Raw genomic sequence first — 17,012 nt, 5'->3', positions numbered from 1 at the left:
ACTTTTTATTAAAGTTTTACATTATGCAGCATAGTGTATGCATATTAAATGTGTATTTCTGTGAAATATCACAAATGGAATACGTCTACATTACCACCACCTGGGACAGGAATTGTTACATTTCCAGGGCCCAGAAACTCCTCATTGCACTCCATCCCTTTGAGTCAAAGGAAATCAACTTCTTGATTTCTTACACATAGGCAAGTGTTTTTTTTTTTTTCCATAAAATGGAATAACTATATAAGGTATATAATGCATCTATCTTTTTTTTTTTACTCATCAGTATGTTTGTGAAACTCATCCATGTAGATGCAAATAGTAACACTTTGTTCATTTTCTTTGCTGTTTGGTAATCCTTCGTGTAAATATACCACACTTCATCCATTCTACTATTTATTGGCATTAGGCTTGTTTCTAGTTTGAAGATTATAACAAATAATTTTGCTATGAATATTCCTGTACATATCTAAAAGTACATGCATATATACTGTGTATATGTCTTAGATAAATACACTAAGAATGAAATGTCATGTCATATGTTATACACACATTCAACTTTAGAATATATTGCCAAATAGTTTTCCAAAGTACCAGTCCCAATTTACACTCCCTCAAGCACTATAGAGGAATTTTAGTCGCTTCATACCTTTACCAATGCTTCATCTTCTCTCTCTTTTTCATTTTAGTTATTCTGGCAGGTGTACAATAGTATTCCATTGTGTTTTCTGACTGCATTTCCCTGAGACTTATGAAGATGAGCACATCTTCATAAGTCTAGTCATTTAGATATCCTCTTCTGTGAAACCCCTACTATTTTCTCTTGAACTGCTTGTCTGTTTCATATTTATTTGCATGAGTTCTATAGCTGCCTTTCATTCCTATTCGTGTCATTTGATGAATGAAAGTTTAGAGTTTTAATGCTTAAGTTGAGCATTTCATAAGTTTTTTCTTTATGGATAACTCCCCACCCCCTTTTTTTGGTCCTGTTTAAGATATCACTTATTTTCCCAAAATTTATTTCAGAAGCATTATTTTTTTCCTTTCACATTCGGATCTATAATCCATATGAATTGATTTCTTTATGCATGGTATGAGGTAAGAAATCATATATACCTTTTTTTACTGTTTATTTATTTATTTTGAGAGAGAGAGAGAGAGCAGGGAAGGGGCAAAGAGAGAGAATCCCAAGCAGACTCTGTGCTATCAGCACAGAGCCTGATGTGGGGCTCAGTTACACAAACTGTGAATTCGTGACCTGAGCTGAAATCAAGAGCCAGACACTTAACCAACGGGGCCACCCAGGTACTGCAGGAATCGCATATACCTTTTATTATAGCCTGAGCTTTTTCATGGCTTAATGTGAGCTGGAATTACAGAAAACACATTCCTGGTACAAATAAAATGATTGAAAAGCTATAGGATCTGCCAAAGATGTTCTCAAGCTGAAGAGATAAAGACCCAACACAGCACGTTTGAAAGTCATGTTTGAGAAAAATAAAGTCATTTGTTTGAACCATCACAGGGTTCAATATGCTAAGTATATCAAAAAAAAAAAAAAAAAAAAAGAGGGGACTATAATTTCAGATTATTATTTTCTTTAATTTTGAGAAACCTGTGGGATATCGAGGTAGATTTGCTCTTCAAGTTAAGAGAAGATGCTTCCCAGTGGCAGCACTGAAATTCTTGTGAAGAATGAAGCCACTTAGTTTATAATGATGCAGTTAGCAGGAGTCTATGATTTTCTGAAACTGATTTAAGTAACTTGGTGATGGACTGCCCTGTCATTTCCTTTGTAAGTGGAGCCTGTATTTGACTAAGACAGCAGTTAGCATGGGGCCCCTAATTACTAAGCTCAAGTAAAAAATCATCTATAGAGGAGAAGACCCTGCTATTGCTATGGTGGTCTACACTCATGCACAGCAGGATCTTTGCAATTTGAAACAACCACTTTGTAAACTTTGTAAGAATAAGTCCACATCCTACGTCATTCGTGGAGTGATCTCATATCTACCACCTGCAAACATAAAATAAAGTCTTGTCCATTTGAACACACTTTTCTGGACACTGATCTCTTTATATATTCATCTGTAATCTGTTCCTCTTAGAGATAGCGGTCTGCTGACTGTTCACTCTCTGCGTTCCTTGCATATACATAAGTCCATAGGTTTATCTTACTAAAGAGCCTTTCTCTCTCTCTCTCTCTCCTTCCCACCCACAACTCTCTTTTCCTCTCTTAATTTTCAGTCAACTCTTGACTAGTTCCTGGAAACTTGTTTTACACAGGCAAGATGCATAGTTTTTTTAATTTTTATTAATCAAATGCTTAACATAGTAATCACTCAGTGTCATTGTCATGTTCCATGTGTTTTACAAAGTTTTGACTTTTCAACAACTTTATGAAATTTGTGCTTTTAGTATTGTCATTTTACAGATGACAAAACTGAGACATAGACAAGTAAGTAATTTTTCTATGGTTGTGCAAAGCCCTATCTCTATATTATCATTAACAATAATAATCAATAATAAGTGAATCCAAAAGATATGAGGGTCTTTACCAATAGTTTATATATACTATTTCATTTAATTCTCCTAAAACCTAAGAAAGATTGATTCAGAAAACTTAAGCAAATCATCCAAGATTATATTTATAGGTGATTTGGTTAGAATTTGAATCCATTTTGACCAAATCTCAAACCCAAACTCTATTCTATTAATCTGCCCTCCCACCTCTTTCCCATAGATGATATTTACAAGCTAATAAAGAGAGGTAAGGAAAGCTATAAGGTGAGTCAGCTATAAGGTGACCACCCCCTTGTCTGCATCTGGGACAGCATATATTATTCAAATTTGACAGGCGAAGAACTGAGGTTGAGTGTGGTTGCAAAATCGGTCCAAGATCATGTAGCCAGGCTGGGATTCAAAGCCAGGCTTTCTGCCTTCTAAGATCATTACACTACTGCCTTAGGGTATCATGATTTAGGTTTCCCCAGAAGCAGGTGCTTAGCCAAAACTCTGGTCCTACCAGAGGTGGTCTCCAGATGAGGGTAAAATGGTGGCAAGATAAGCACGTGGGCCAGTGAGATAGGAAGGAAGCCAACAGAGTGAAGTAGCTACGGAACAACTGGAGGTTAGCCACCTGGAGGACGCTGGGGAGCAGCATAAAACAATCGCCTCCACTATTACCTGAGGGCTGCAGCTGGGAGATATTAACCCCCAGCACTTCTGACGGCAGCCAGGGAGAGCCTTGGGCAAGGAGGTGCAGATGCTAACTATTGGTATGTGGGCAGAAATGATCTAGAATAATAAAGCCTGAAGGGATATGGACAGACACAGTCACTGACAGTTTTCCAGGATTCCACTGAACCTAGGAGAAATAATAATTCATCTTGGATCAAGGAATTGGATTCTTTAAGACTCCACTTGAAATGGTTTAACCATCATGCAAATATTTCATTTATAGTTCTTGTGATAGAGCTTCTATGGGATAAAGAACGTATTATTGAAAGGATCATTTGAGCAGCAACTCTAACAAGTTAATGTAAGGGTTCAGCAACAAAGCTTGAAGTGTTTGCCCACCTGTTCTTGCATGTTTGGGTAAACTTCTCTTCCACACGATCCATAAATGCACTGTACACATCTCGTTGCCTTCTGTGTCTCTTAAGGAAGATTACACAAAGGAAGTTAGTGAAAACAAACATGTACTGACTTTAATTGTTTATCTTTTTAAAATTGCTATGTAATGATCTTTGCTTTAAAAGCTTGCTCTGTGTGCCACATGCACATCTTGCTGTTTTTGGTTGTACAGGGATACAAAGCAGCCTTACTTGTCCAGGGTGGAATTTGAGCCCCGGTAAACGTTTGTTTTCTCAACATCTTGCAATGACTGTATGACAAAGTCTTCTTGTCAGGCCTTCTTACTTGAGTGCAATTCACTCAATGGGCTGCTCCAAATGAGGTGGGAGTAAACTTGGGGAAAATTCTTCACAATGTGCAGGCCTCAATCCACCCTACCAACTATCTTTGTACTAAGAAAAGAAATCCAAAATTCTAGATATTTCCCTGTTTGCTTTTTAAGAAAAAGCAGAGATAGGTCTGCTTTACTTTACAAAACAAGAATATCTTTCACTATATACGCTAACAATAAATTAAAAATTCCTACATCAAGGCAATCATTAATAACAGTATTGGAGACATTTCCCAACAGCTGTAGAAAAAGAGTCATGCTCATGGGGCGCCTGGGTGGCTCAGTCAGTTGAGTGTCCGACTTCGGCTCACGTCATGATCTCACGGCTCCTGAGTTCAAGCCCCACGTCGGGCTCTGTGCTGACAGCTCAGAGCCTGGAGCCTGCTTCGGATTCTGTGTCTCCCTCTCTCTCTGACCCTCCCCCGTTCATGCTCTGTCTCTCTCTGTCTCAAAAATAAATAAACATTAAAAAAAAAAGAGTCACGCTCACCGTGTATGAAGCTGATTGAATGGGCCATGGGGCTTTTGGTAAAATTAGCTGTGGGTCCCAGGTGCATTCATGAGGCTTGTAAGTGATAAATCTTTCTATATTGTTCTTCTGTTTATCATCTTTCAGCGACTGACACCCATGTACTAGAGATATGGAGACAAATGAGAAACATAACAATTACATAGGTCTTTGTTCATATCTCTCAGAATATAGTAGGAAATCAGGGCCTAGGAGTGACAAGTTGATCGACAATTTATAATGCAGATCTAAATAAAATGTTGCTTATCCTGCCAACCATTTCTACAGGAATTAATGTTCTTCAAACTCTAATTCTAATCCCACCTTTTATTTCCCTGGAAATCGCTTTTTAAACTTCTCAGTAGTGCTTTGTGATTTGAATGGCATATTTTGCATCCCACCTTTAATTTTACTTACAAATTTCTTGATATCAGAGTCTGGGTCTTATAAAGTTTCCTTGGCATTTTTTTCCATAGTGACTTATATACATAGTAAGAAAAGTTGACGTGTCCCATTGTAATTACACACACAGACAAGACTTTTATCAATATAATCTATGCTAAAACATGTACGTCATTTAGAAATAAATTATCTTAACTTCCTAATTGTAAAACTACTTGATTCTAGGGGTGCCTGGGTGGCTCAGTCATTAAGCGTCTGACTTCGGCTCAGGTCATGATCTCACGGTTCATGAGTTCTAGCCCCATGTCGGGCTCTGTGCTGACAGCTTGGAGCCTGGAGCCTGCTTCAGATTATGTCTCTCTCTCTCTCTCTCTCTCTCTCTCTCTCTCTCTGCTCCTCCCCTGCTCATGCTCTGTCTCTCTCTCTCAAAAATAAATAAATATTAAAATTTTTTTTTAAATACTTGATTCCAATTTTTAAAAGAAGAAAATAAAATTCAACCATTTTCCCATTACTCACAGACAACCACCATTAAGATCATATTTTTTTTTAACTGATATATAACTACAGTATGTAAATATAGCATGCATGTATTATCACTCTTGTCCAAATACGTAACACTGGATAATACAAGTTAACTCTAGACAAGCACTATTCACATGGCACCACAGTAATAAAGTGTGTGTTTGTATGTATTTACCATGTACACGACAACATGTGCTATGTAAACATTATATATGATCGAAATATGTATGATAGATTTAATGCTCACAATAATTCCATGATAGAGATTCAGTTATCGCCATTCCCATTTATAGATGGGTAAACCAATAAATAGACAGTTTAGGTAACTTGGGGATAGTGAAGACAAGATTCAAAGCTATGCAGCTTTCTTCTTGGTCTATACTCTGAAGTACTTACTCTATCGGTTCTCTATACAAAACACTTTGACTTAAAAACTCAATCTTCAACAGCATATTAAAAGTTGTAGATAACAATGTAAGTGCATTGTTTCCATTAATTAAGTGGGCATTTAAAAAAATTACCATACTATTAAAGGTGATAGGCTAAAAAACACCATTTTAGTGTTATGTTTTTACAAGATTTAGTATTAAGATATAACGCAGAAAGTTTGTTTTTTGCTGTGTTCATAACTTCATGATAATGACTTACCTGTACTTAAGTGTCTGGACTTAAATTTTAATCCAAAAGGGTCCCTTTCAAACGTTGTCACAAAGTTTGGTAAATTATGTTGATACTAGATATGTAAAGAGAAGATTAAACATAAATACTGTTTATTACTAACATTACATTTGGAATGTGATTTTTACAAGTATTAATTATTTCACTGGTAAAATGCAATTTTGATGATTTTGTTATAGGATTTAAAACTTGTGTATGAACATCTGAAAGAATAATCCAATTCAAGATACTGTAAAACCAATTCATTTTATAGTAGAACAGAGTACTTCGAATATCCTCATGTGAATAAATCAGAAATAACATTTTAAACAGCATGAAATTAAAGGAATCTAATCGAAATTTGCATTTAATCTTAAATGCCAATAAGGTTACATGTTTTATTTCTGGAGCTAATTTTATTTCAAGGACGTAATATTTAACAAAGCTAAAAGAATTTGCTGAGACTGGAATAGAGTAATTACTGGTTGTTTTCAGCAAACTATACCACAAAGTACTTTTTAAAGACGGTTTAAATGAACTAATATGATCTGAAATAGCATCTGTATACTTCCAGAAGCTAAAATTAAATAAAATACCACAAACGTCTCTGTTTGAAAGCTGAATCATTGTGGCATAAAAAGATGAGATCAAGCAGAAGTTAGAGTCATCCTAGTGAATGACTCTAGGTTCTGCCCCAGGCAAATAGGAAAATATTCAAAGTCTCAACAGAAATCCTGATACAAGATTTTCACTCTTCAGTCAAATACAATTGAAGCACTGTTAGTTTAAAAAACATTATACTGACATCTGGTGGTTGCAGTTTATATTGCACTGTCTCCAATTCACTTTTTCATAAAAACAAATTAATTCAGCGAAAATTAGAATGTCTCCCATTCCTTGAACTTTACTTATTCATGTCTTATAATTGCAACCGTAACTAGTAAAATTTTTGAATAAAGCAATGACATTTGCGACCAAAAATAATATACTCCATTTACTGCAAATAGAAAGATTTACATGCTTTAAATGAGTAAAGAAGGTTACAGATCAAGGCTTCTTGAATCTTCTAGCTTTTATCCTAAGAGCTCCTAACAGTTAACATTCATTGAATGCCTCAACAGACCTCGAAGACCCTGTTGTAAGCACTTTATGTATAATTGTCTCCTTCATTACTTAAAAGAGCCATATAATATGAAGTATTGTTATCCCATGTTATAAATAAGAGGCTTAATAACTTGTCCAAAATTATTAGAAAGTTAGAGAGCAAGGATAGATAAACTGATCCCAGAGGGCAAGTTATATTTTCTTATATTTTCCACTGGAATAAATTTATTCTTTTTTGTAGCTATTTTTCTTGTTTGTTTTATCAGTCCTATTGCTTCTCTCATTACTAAGCAAGAGTCATATTTATGTGTTAAATTATAGACCTAAGGATAAAATATATTCATATTCTAGAGGAACAACATTTTGAATCATTTGAATCTCCTTAAATATATGTTGCCCGCCATCATTTTAATTATGAATCTAATTCTTGCCCACATATTATTTAGATTATTAACCACTGGAAAGATTAATGAAAGTAATATAATACCGCCTTTGTCAATTTTTATTTATTCATCCATTCATTCCATGAATTGATTCTATTACTTCTAGATTGTAAACTGGCAATTGAGATCTGTTCTCCAATCACATCTAAGCCCGAACTACTCTCAAAACTAAGAAAGGCCATCTACATGATAGATAAAACCATATCAGAAACATTAACCAGGGTCCTACCTCTCTCTCTCTTCTGTCACTTATTGCTGAATTTGAATTGTATTGTTTCTTGGGAAATCAAGATGCAGACTTACACATATTATATGTACATACCTTTTTGCTCATGTAATAGTAGTCATAATTAAGAAATGAGTAAAAAATAATATGTATTTCTCCTTATCTGTTTTGTTTTCTTAATTCAAATGCTTTTTGTACCTGTCGAAAGTCGTGTGGTTTTGGATTGAAGTATACACCATTTGGATACTTTCCACTTTTCACAAACATTAACTTCACTTCATTTGAATCCATATGTGGGAATGTAGTTATAAACTCTGGAGATATGGCCTTCTTGGGATGATTCCTTATGCTGGGCAGGTGAAGCATTGTTTCTGGGAAATTAACTTTTTTTTCCCTCCCTTGTTTTTCCTTAATAATCCTTGATGGTTTTTCTGGAAATCTCAAAGATGTATACAGTTTGTAGCTGAAATCAGGAGGCTTTATTTCCCATATGTTGACTTTCATTTCAGATTGTGGTGGTTGCAGGACTTTTTCTTCCATTTGGAGTTGAGGTCTTGTGTGCAATACTCCAAACTCTTTGTGTGTGACATCTCTGCTTCTGTTGCCTTTCTGGGAGTCAAGGTACATTAGGTGAAGAGTGTTTTCACATGTAGGAATCTGCAACAGACATACAAATGCTGAGGTTTACCACTATAACAATGGGATATTGAATATATTTTCTTCAGGCCAATGTAATTTCTGAAAGATTTATGAAACAACAAACAAACTCAGAAATGACGGGTGCATCAAAAAACAAATAATCTAGTGAAGAAATGGGTAAAAGACATGAATAGACACATCTCCAAAGAAGACATCCAGATGGCTAACAGACACATGAAAACATGCTCAATATCACTCATCATCAGGGAAATACAAATCAAAACTACAATGAGATACCACCTCACACCTGTCAGAATGGCTAACATGAACAACTCAGGCAACAACAGATGTTGGCAAGGATGCGGAGAAAGAGGATCTCTTTTGCACTGCTGGTGGGAATGCAAACTGGTGCAACCACTCTGGAAAACAGTATGCAGGTTCCTCAAAAAATTAAAAATAGAACTATGTTACAACCCAGCAGTTGAACTACTAGGTATTTATCCAAGGGATACAAGTGTGCTGTTTCGAATGGACACATGCACCCCAATGTTTATAGCAGTGCTATTGAGAATAGCCAAAGTATGGAAAGAGCCCAAATGTCGTCCATCGATGGATGAATGGATAAAGAAGATGTGGTATACATATACAATGGAGTATTACTCGGCAATCACAAAGAATGAAATCTTGCCATTTGCAACTACATGGATGGAACTAGAGAGTATTATGCTAAACGAAATTAGTCAGAGAAAGACAAATATCGTATGACTTCACTCATCTGAGGAATTTAAGATACAAAACACATGAACATAAGGGAAGGGAATAAAAAATAATATAAAAACAGGGAAGAGGACAAAACATGAGAAACTCTTAAATACAGAAAACATAGTGTTGCTTGAGGGGTTGTGGGAGGGGGAATGGGCTAAATGGGTAAGGGGCATTAAGGAATTTATTCCTGCAATCATTGTTACACTATATGCTAACTAACTTGGATGTAAATTTAAAAATTAATTAATTAATTAATAAAAAATAAATAAATGATGGGTGCATGTGTTAGGGGAGGGAAGCATCATGGCTACTGCAAACATCTATTCAGCACCTTGTCCCAGCACTCACTGGGCTAGGGCTAGGAAACCAAAGATAATTAACTTAAAATCAATGTCCTTAAAAAAATGAGAGGCTATTTGGAAGAAAGACATGAAAACAAAAAAATAAAACCTATTCATGTGATAGATATTGGAATAGCGCTGTGAGAAGCAAGGAGAATGAAGGGCTAACTCTATCAGGAAAACAGAAGTGACCTCACAGGAAGTCATTTGGACTAATCTTGAAGAATAAGTAAAAATATTCCAGGTTGTGAAGGAAGTAAACAACATTTCATCAAGGCACAGAAGGTAAAATTTGTTGTAAGCTATTTCTGGGATACTATGGCCACCTAAACCTCCGCAAGTGCATTGCAGCTATTGTTACTAGACTCTGGATGGGAATGGTGGATTTGCTTTTGGCTGACCAGGGCAAGGAAAGTATTGGCACATTTCTAGGATTTAATGTGTTTGTCAATATGTTACTGGAAAATGCCAATGAATTTGAAATCTCCTTGGAAACAGGGATACATACCAATTAAATTATGTTTGGTTAGGTGGAAATGATATAACAACACTGGTTCTTGGGAATGAGAAAATAAGGTGGTATGAATTTCCTTCTCTTGTGCTACAGTTTATATTGTTTGACAATAACATTAAACGGAGGATCTTCAGAATTCTAAATGCTAATATGCAGTAAGATAAAGTTGTAAATGAAGAGAAATTAACTTTGAAGATACATTGAAAATGTCAACTTTTACAAATTAATAATAAATATTCTGTAAAATAAAATGACGAATTGCTTTTCAAATTCTAACATAAATATTTTTATTTTTTAAAATGACTGGCACATTGAGAGAAAAGCAAGAAGCACAATGTGGCAGGAATTTAGCCTACGTATGTGAGGAGACAGTGGAAAATAGTATGATATAGAAAGCTGAAAAAATCATGTGGGGGGTACCTGGGTGGCTCAGATGGCTAAGCTTTCAACTTTTGGTTTCAGCTCAAGTGATGATCTCATAGTTCGTGGGCTCCAGCCCCACATCAGGCTCTGCACTGGCAGCACGGGGTCTGCTTGGGATTCTTTCTCTCCCTCTCTCTGTCTTTTCCCTGCTCTTTCTCTTTCCCTCTGTCTCCTTCAAAATAAATACATAAAAACATGAAAAAGTTTTAAAAAGAAAAATCATTTGGGGTTATTTTAGCAAAGGTCTCTCATGTCACAGTAAGAAATTCGAACATATCAATGATAATGGAAAATTACGTAATCAATGTGAGAAATGTAAAAGGAGGAACAGTACATAGAAAAAGATCATCATAATAAATAGATTTAAATAAAATATACATGCATTATAAAACAGTAATTATAGACCTGTGGCTAAGTCAACTTATCTGCAATATTGCTATATAACAAATTATCACAAACTCAGGGACTTAAAGTAAAAAAATCTTTTATTTTTTGCCAGAGGATATGGGAAGAGAGAATTGAGATTGACTTCCAACAGGTACAAGATTTTTTGTGGGGGGAGAAGGACATGTTCTGGAATTAGAGAGTAATGATGGTTTCACAAGGTTGTGAATATACTAAAAACCACTAAATTGTACACTTCAGATTGGTAAGTAGTGAATTTTATCTCAATTAGAAAAAGACAAATTTACTATTAAACCAGGTTGAATAAATTTAATATACACAAAAGAAACTTTTACCAAAAAAAAAAAAAAAAAAAAAAAAGACCACAGGTGTTACCTAAGTGAGTCTAGTTAAATTTTGAAAGCAAACTATTTATCTGATAAGGGATTAAAATCCAAAATATGTAAGGAACTCCTACACTTCAATACCAATAAAAACAAATAATCTGGTTAAAAATTGAGCTAAATACTTGAAGAGACATTTCTCCAAAGAAGTTATACAAATGGCAAACAGGCACAGGAAAAGATTCTCAATATCATTAATCATCAGGGAAATGCAAGTCAAACCACAGGATAACATCTCACACGTTAGTATGTCTATAATAACAATTATAAAAAGGCATTAAGTGTTTGTGTTGATATGGAGACATTGGAACACGTTTACACTATTGGTGACAATGCAAAATGGTGTGGCCACTATGGAGAACAGTGTGAAGGCTCCTCAAGAAATTTAAAACAGAAATGCCAATGATCCAGTAATGACACTTCTGGGTGTCTACCCAAAAGAATTAAAATCAAGATCTCAAAGAGATATCTGCACTCTCATATTTATTGCGGTATTATTCACAATAGTTAAGATATGGAAGCAATCCAGAAGTCCACTGATGGATGAATGAATATCTCTATCCATGTGGTTCATACACAAAATGGAATATTATGCAGCTTTAAAAAGATGGCAATACTGCCATATGCAACAACGTGGGTGAACTTGGAGGACGTTATGCTATGTGACATATGCCAGTCACAGAAGGACAAATATCGGATGATTCCATTTACATGAGAAATCTAAAAGAGTCAAACTCAGAAACAGAAAGTAGAGTGGTGATTGCCAGGATCTGGGTGGGTTGGGGGGGGGTGGGGAGGTGAAATGGAGAAATGCTGTTCAACAGGTATAAAGTTTCAGTTGTGCAAGATGAGTAAGTTCTGGAGATATAGTGCACAGCATTTTGCCTACAGTAACAACTCTGTATATGCACTTAAAAAAATTGTTGGGGCACCTGGGTGGCTCAGTCAGTTAAGCATCAGACTCTTGATTTCGGCTCAGGTCTTGATCTCATAGTTCATGAGTTCGAGCCTGGCGTTGGGCTCTGTGCTGACAGTGCAAAGCCTGCTTGGGAATTTCTCTCTCCCTCTCTCTTCCCCTCTCCTATCACTCTCACTCTTCCTCTCTCTCAAAATAACTAAATACACTTAAAAAAAATAAAAAAGTTGTTAAGATGGTATGTCTCATTTTAATTGTTCTTACTACAATCAAAAAATAAGTGAACAGAAACAAACAAAAAAAAAAGAGGGAGAGAGAATAATGTTCATTACCTGAGTAAGAAAGTTACAAGTTCCCCAAATACTCAAAACATGTTTTGTTCTGTTGATAAATAATACAGTGAAAATAAAACAAATTTTATAAATAGGGAGCCTCTTAACATTCTCTATAAAATTACTGTAAAATAAATTAAACTTAATTATCAAAATACCACATTAATTAACCAAGTATGTGGAAATAAGGATGTAGGAATATTATTCTCTGAGCAATGCCTAAAATATAAAGAGTAGTAAAATTTAAAAAAAAACTGTAATATCATGCTTTTGTGTTATACTGTAAACAATAGGAATGTCTGCATAGAATTTTAAGAGATTTGTAAATAAAATACATTTAAAAAGAGGTGGAGGTGAGTTTGAACATTGACTGTCCCCGTTCAAGAATCTTTTAGAGAGAAGGGTACTCTGGCCCGCACTTGAAATTTTTATTTCTGTTATCACAGCTCTCTATACTTAGGAGATTGATATGCATGATTTCTCATATGCTGGGCTCTTTAACATAAAAACCACTTAATTAATTCTCCTTATTCAGATTTTATTTTCACCAAATCACCGTTAGATTGTAGTTTGACTTCACATGTACAGTAATCTACTGGAAGATAATGAGCTACAAAGAAAATATGAGTTATTTGGTTTATTTTTCATGTAGTTTAATCAGCTTACATGTTTGGTGTTTATGTTGGACTCTTCTGAAGTCACTAAAGTTGATGAAAATCAAGTCCTTACCAGTCAAATGGTTAATTTGTTCCAGGTACATGGATCTTGTTTTAAATTACACTCTTGCCTCACTCACAACCCTACAAATTTCTGTAAAAATATATATTTGAACTTCTGAGGAGCACTGAAGCCTTAGCCTTGGAGAAAATGGTTCATGTAGCTATCTCTTACAGGGCTCGGAATTCTGGCTGCACAAGGGAACTGATTCATAATCAGGGTTTTGTAACCTGTTAGAATGAAAAGACATTGAGGTTGAGGATGTCAATGAGTGAGATAGGGAATTTATCTCACCAGGACACACAGTTGGAAAGAAAGTGATGCCAGGACAATCATAAACTGGAAGAATAAAAGTAGGTCAAGACCCTGGAAGTCTAATTGATTAAAAAAAAAAAAAGTATCTTGGCAGTAAAAAAGCTCGACAGCCATCAAAATAAGAGGCTGTGGTTGGGGAATGTAGTGCGGATCTAGATCTCTTTTTGACTAGGTAGCTGGGAGTAGACGCGCTCATCAGTCACCTTGTTGCCGCTGATAATGTGCCTCTGTCTCTATATGTCTCTGGGCTTCCTGACTACCAGAAAATTGTTATTCATCATATTTAAAAAAAAAATTTTTTTAACGTTTATTTATTTTTTTGGGGACAGAGAGAGACAGAGCATGAACGGGGGAGGGGCAGAGAGAGAGGGAGACACAGAATCGGAAACAGGCTCCAGGCTCTGAGCCATCAGCCCAGAGCCCGACGCGGGGCTCGAACTCACGGACCGCGAGATCGTGACCTGGCTGAAGTCGGACGCTTAACCGACTGCGCCACCCAGGCGCCCCCATCATATTTTAAATGGTAATAAATTCTGTCCAGTTTTTACCATACTTCATTTTGTCTTGTATTTATTTATTTAGTATTAAATAATATTCATTTGAATAATATGTATACAACATTCGGCTTTTATAGTACACAATTCATGTATTAGCATGTATCGTTTTAGACCCTAGGTATGCCAGAAGAAGGAAATCATCTGGAGATCTAGTCAAATGATTGAAGCCTGAGATGGTGATATCACATCATCACACTTACTTTAAATGGAAAAAAACAACAACTATAACCTAGAGAAATATAAAGTTATGAGATGTGTGGTTGAGGAATTCAGAAAAAATAAACTAGCAATATTCTTATTCAGTCAAATGTTTGATGGTAAACGTTGATATTACAGAATCTATATTTTGGACAAGATGTCTCACTGAAAATAAACGAATAGCTTAATTGAATTTAGTAAGCACAGTTACTGTTCATCTATGAAATTATTCTTATCTATGAAGGACCAGTTTAAGTGCCATTTCCAATAAAAGCATTCCCAAATCCCCCTATAGGATTCATCCCTCCTTCTGAAGAGCAATGGAGCTTGAAGCTGCATTTTTCCTTGTATCTTGTATTAAAATTAATTACTTACAATATCTGCCTCCAGAGGCACCTGGGTGGCTCAGTCAATTAAGTGTCTGATTCTTAATCTCAGCTCAGGTCATGATCTGACTGTTCTGTTCATGGGGTCGAGTCCTGCTGTCAGTACAGAGCCTGCTTGGGATTCTCTCTCTTCCTCTTTCTCTGTCCCTCTCCCATTCATGCTCGCTCTTGCTCTCTCTCGGTCTCTCTCAAAATAAATAAATAAGTAAATAAATAAATAAGTAAATAAACCTAAAAAAAGACCCAAAAAACAAAATCTGCCTCAAAATTAGATTATAAAAGTGTTGAGGGGCGCCTGGGTGGCTCAGTCGGTTAAGCGTCCGACTTCGGCTCAGGTCACGATCTCGTGGTCCGTGAGTTCCAGCCCCGCATCGGGCTCTGGGCTTATGGCTCAGAGCCTGGAGCCTGCTTCCGATTCTGTGTCTCCCTCTCTCTCTGCCCCTCCTCCATTCATGCTCTGTCTCTCTCTGTCCCCAAAATAAATAAACATTAAAAAAAAATAAAAAAAAATAGTGTTGAGACAAGAATTTCTAGGTTTACAAATCCTACATAGGGTTCAGCACATGTTGAGTTGAGCCATGTGAAATTGCTGTTATTCAACCATTTTTCAATCTTACAAAAAAGCAAATTTTATATGGTCCAATGATAAGAATAATAGGTACTCTGTGTTAACCAAAATCTGAAAATTGCGGATTCCGTTTTGAAAACTGTATCTAAAACCCCGAATATCTACTCATAACTTTTTCCTAATAATGGAAAACTTGTTAATAGTAATGGCAGTATAAAAATATAAACTTTCATTTAAATTTATCCCTCAAATATTTTCAACTGGAGAGTCACAAAGTATTTTTATCTGTTTTTAATGAGCTGCTAATTAAAAAGAAATACGTTTCTTTGGTTAGCAAATGTATGGAAATGCAGTCTTCTTTTGCTTACATATCTGAGTTTAATTTTGTAATATTAAGTATTTGAGGTAATAGATAAATAAATAGATTGATCTAGATATATATCTGACACATAAATGCTGCCAACATACAAAAAAGCATTGTAAAATAGTGTGCTATTAAGAGCACAGGGAACCACAAATTTGTGCATATTTATAAATTCATTAAAAAAAATCAGCACTTTCTTCCTGCTTGGCTTTCTCTTTCTTACTGTATTTTTCATAATTTCTCTTCTACAATGTTATATATAAAGAAATTGTTTCTTTCATAAATAAATTCATCTATTTCATATAAAATACATATATTTCACAGAGCTAGTCAAATTGACAAACTAGAGTAAAAATAAAAAGAAAGCAGGAGCATTCATTAGAAAATCAACAACTTCACTCACCATTTGAAACTGAGAGTTTTTTGTAAAAATGTCTAGGGCAGAATGTCTCACAAATCTTTTCTGCAAAGCCAAGCAAGACTAAACAAACACATAGTTTATAAGGGAAACTAGCCTGTGCTTTACAAAAGAACCCGAAGTGTGTTTAAGTTTTAACCATCTGGGTTGCTAAGAAACTGAATTAATTTCCTAAAGGACTCAAGTCAGAGTAGGAAAAAAAAGTGAAAGTTGGACTTCTAATTGTTGTCTAAAACCTAGCAACAAGGCAACAACTCCCTTGCTCTTTTTTGAAAGGCTGGAAAATCAGCATATTTGGAAGCCCAATACTTAGTAAATATTGAGAGAAGAGAGAGACAAATTAATTGCACTCCAGTGCAGTTTACTAAATAATAAGTCTTTACAATTCACCTTTTGTTATTTGTTTAGTAATCTGTTTTATAAGTCAACGTGGGTTTGACACTTGATACAAACATGATTTGAGCAGTTGTTTCAACTCTCTTATTAGCTTGGGCTTAAGAAGATTCCAGTTATCTACTCAATGTTCATTTCTAAGGCAAACAAAGATTAGAAGTTCTTCCTAACTCATGACCTAACCTACTGATTTCTGTGAAATAATTTATGGAGAAAGCTCTCTGTTTTTATTAATCATATCCTATACTTAATGGTAATGAATGTCCGGGGAAATTTGAAAAAAAAAATGTTATAGAAAAATTTCAAACATGTACAGAAGTAGACAGAATTGTGTAATGAATCACCATGGAACCATAAGTCAGCTTTAAAAAGTTTCAATTTATAACCCAAACTGATTCACATATAGCTCCAATGTATCTCCTTCCATTCTGCATATTAATTTGATGTATTGCATCATTTTATCAGTGATTACATTGGAATGTTCACTCTAAAAGATAAAAATGATTTTATTTTTAAAGTGTAAGCCCAGCACCACTACGATATCCAAAA

General features: G+C 35.3%; 1 protein-coding gene across 1 annotated transcript; it reads right to left on the bottom strand.

Annotated features, from left to right (window-relative positions):
• Positions 1-3,533: 3,533 nt before the first annotated feature.
• LOC123607263 lies at positions 3,534-8,374 on the bottom strand. Its single transcript, XM_045496397.1, has 4 exons — positions 8,028-8,374; positions 6,048-6,132; positions 4,455-4,597; positions 3,534-3,656 (listed from the first exon to the last, which is right to left on the bottom strand). The coding sequence occupies exons 1-4, from the start codon at positions 8,367-8,369 to the stop codon at positions 3,534-3,536; spliced, it is 693 nt and encodes a 230-aa protein (XP_045352353.1). The 5' UTR covers positions 8,370-8,374.
• Between the last annotated feature and the right edge of the window lie 8,638 nt (positions 8,375-17,012).

The sequence above is a fragment of the Leopardus geoffroyi genome, chromosome A2, assembly GCF_018350155.1.
Source record: "Leopardus geoffroyi isolate Oge1 chromosome A2, O.geoffroyi_Oge1_pat1.0, whole genome shotgun sequence".
NCBI classification, from domain to species: domain Eukaryota; kingdom Metazoa; phylum Chordata; class Mammalia; order Carnivora; family Felidae; genus Leopardus; species Leopardus geoffroyi.
This window is presented reverse-complemented; position numbering and strand designations above follow the sequence as displayed.

What these genes read in the sequence shown, in the direction of transcription:
- LOC123607263 (XM_045496397.1), bottom strand. Translation starts at nt 8,369, where the DNA reads ATGGAAGAAAAAGTCCTGCAACCACCACAATCTGAAATGAAAGTCAAC. An exon ending in GTCCAGACACTTAAGTACAG is followed by an intron (nt 4,598 to 6,047) that starts GTAAGTCATTAT and finishes CCATATCTCTAG; the next exon opens with TACATGGGTGTCAGTCGCTG. An exon ending in TTCAATCAGCTTCATACACG is followed by an intron (nt 3,657 to 4,454) that starts GTGAGCGTGACT and finishes ATCTTCCTTAAG; the next exon opens with AGACACAGAAGGCAACGAGA.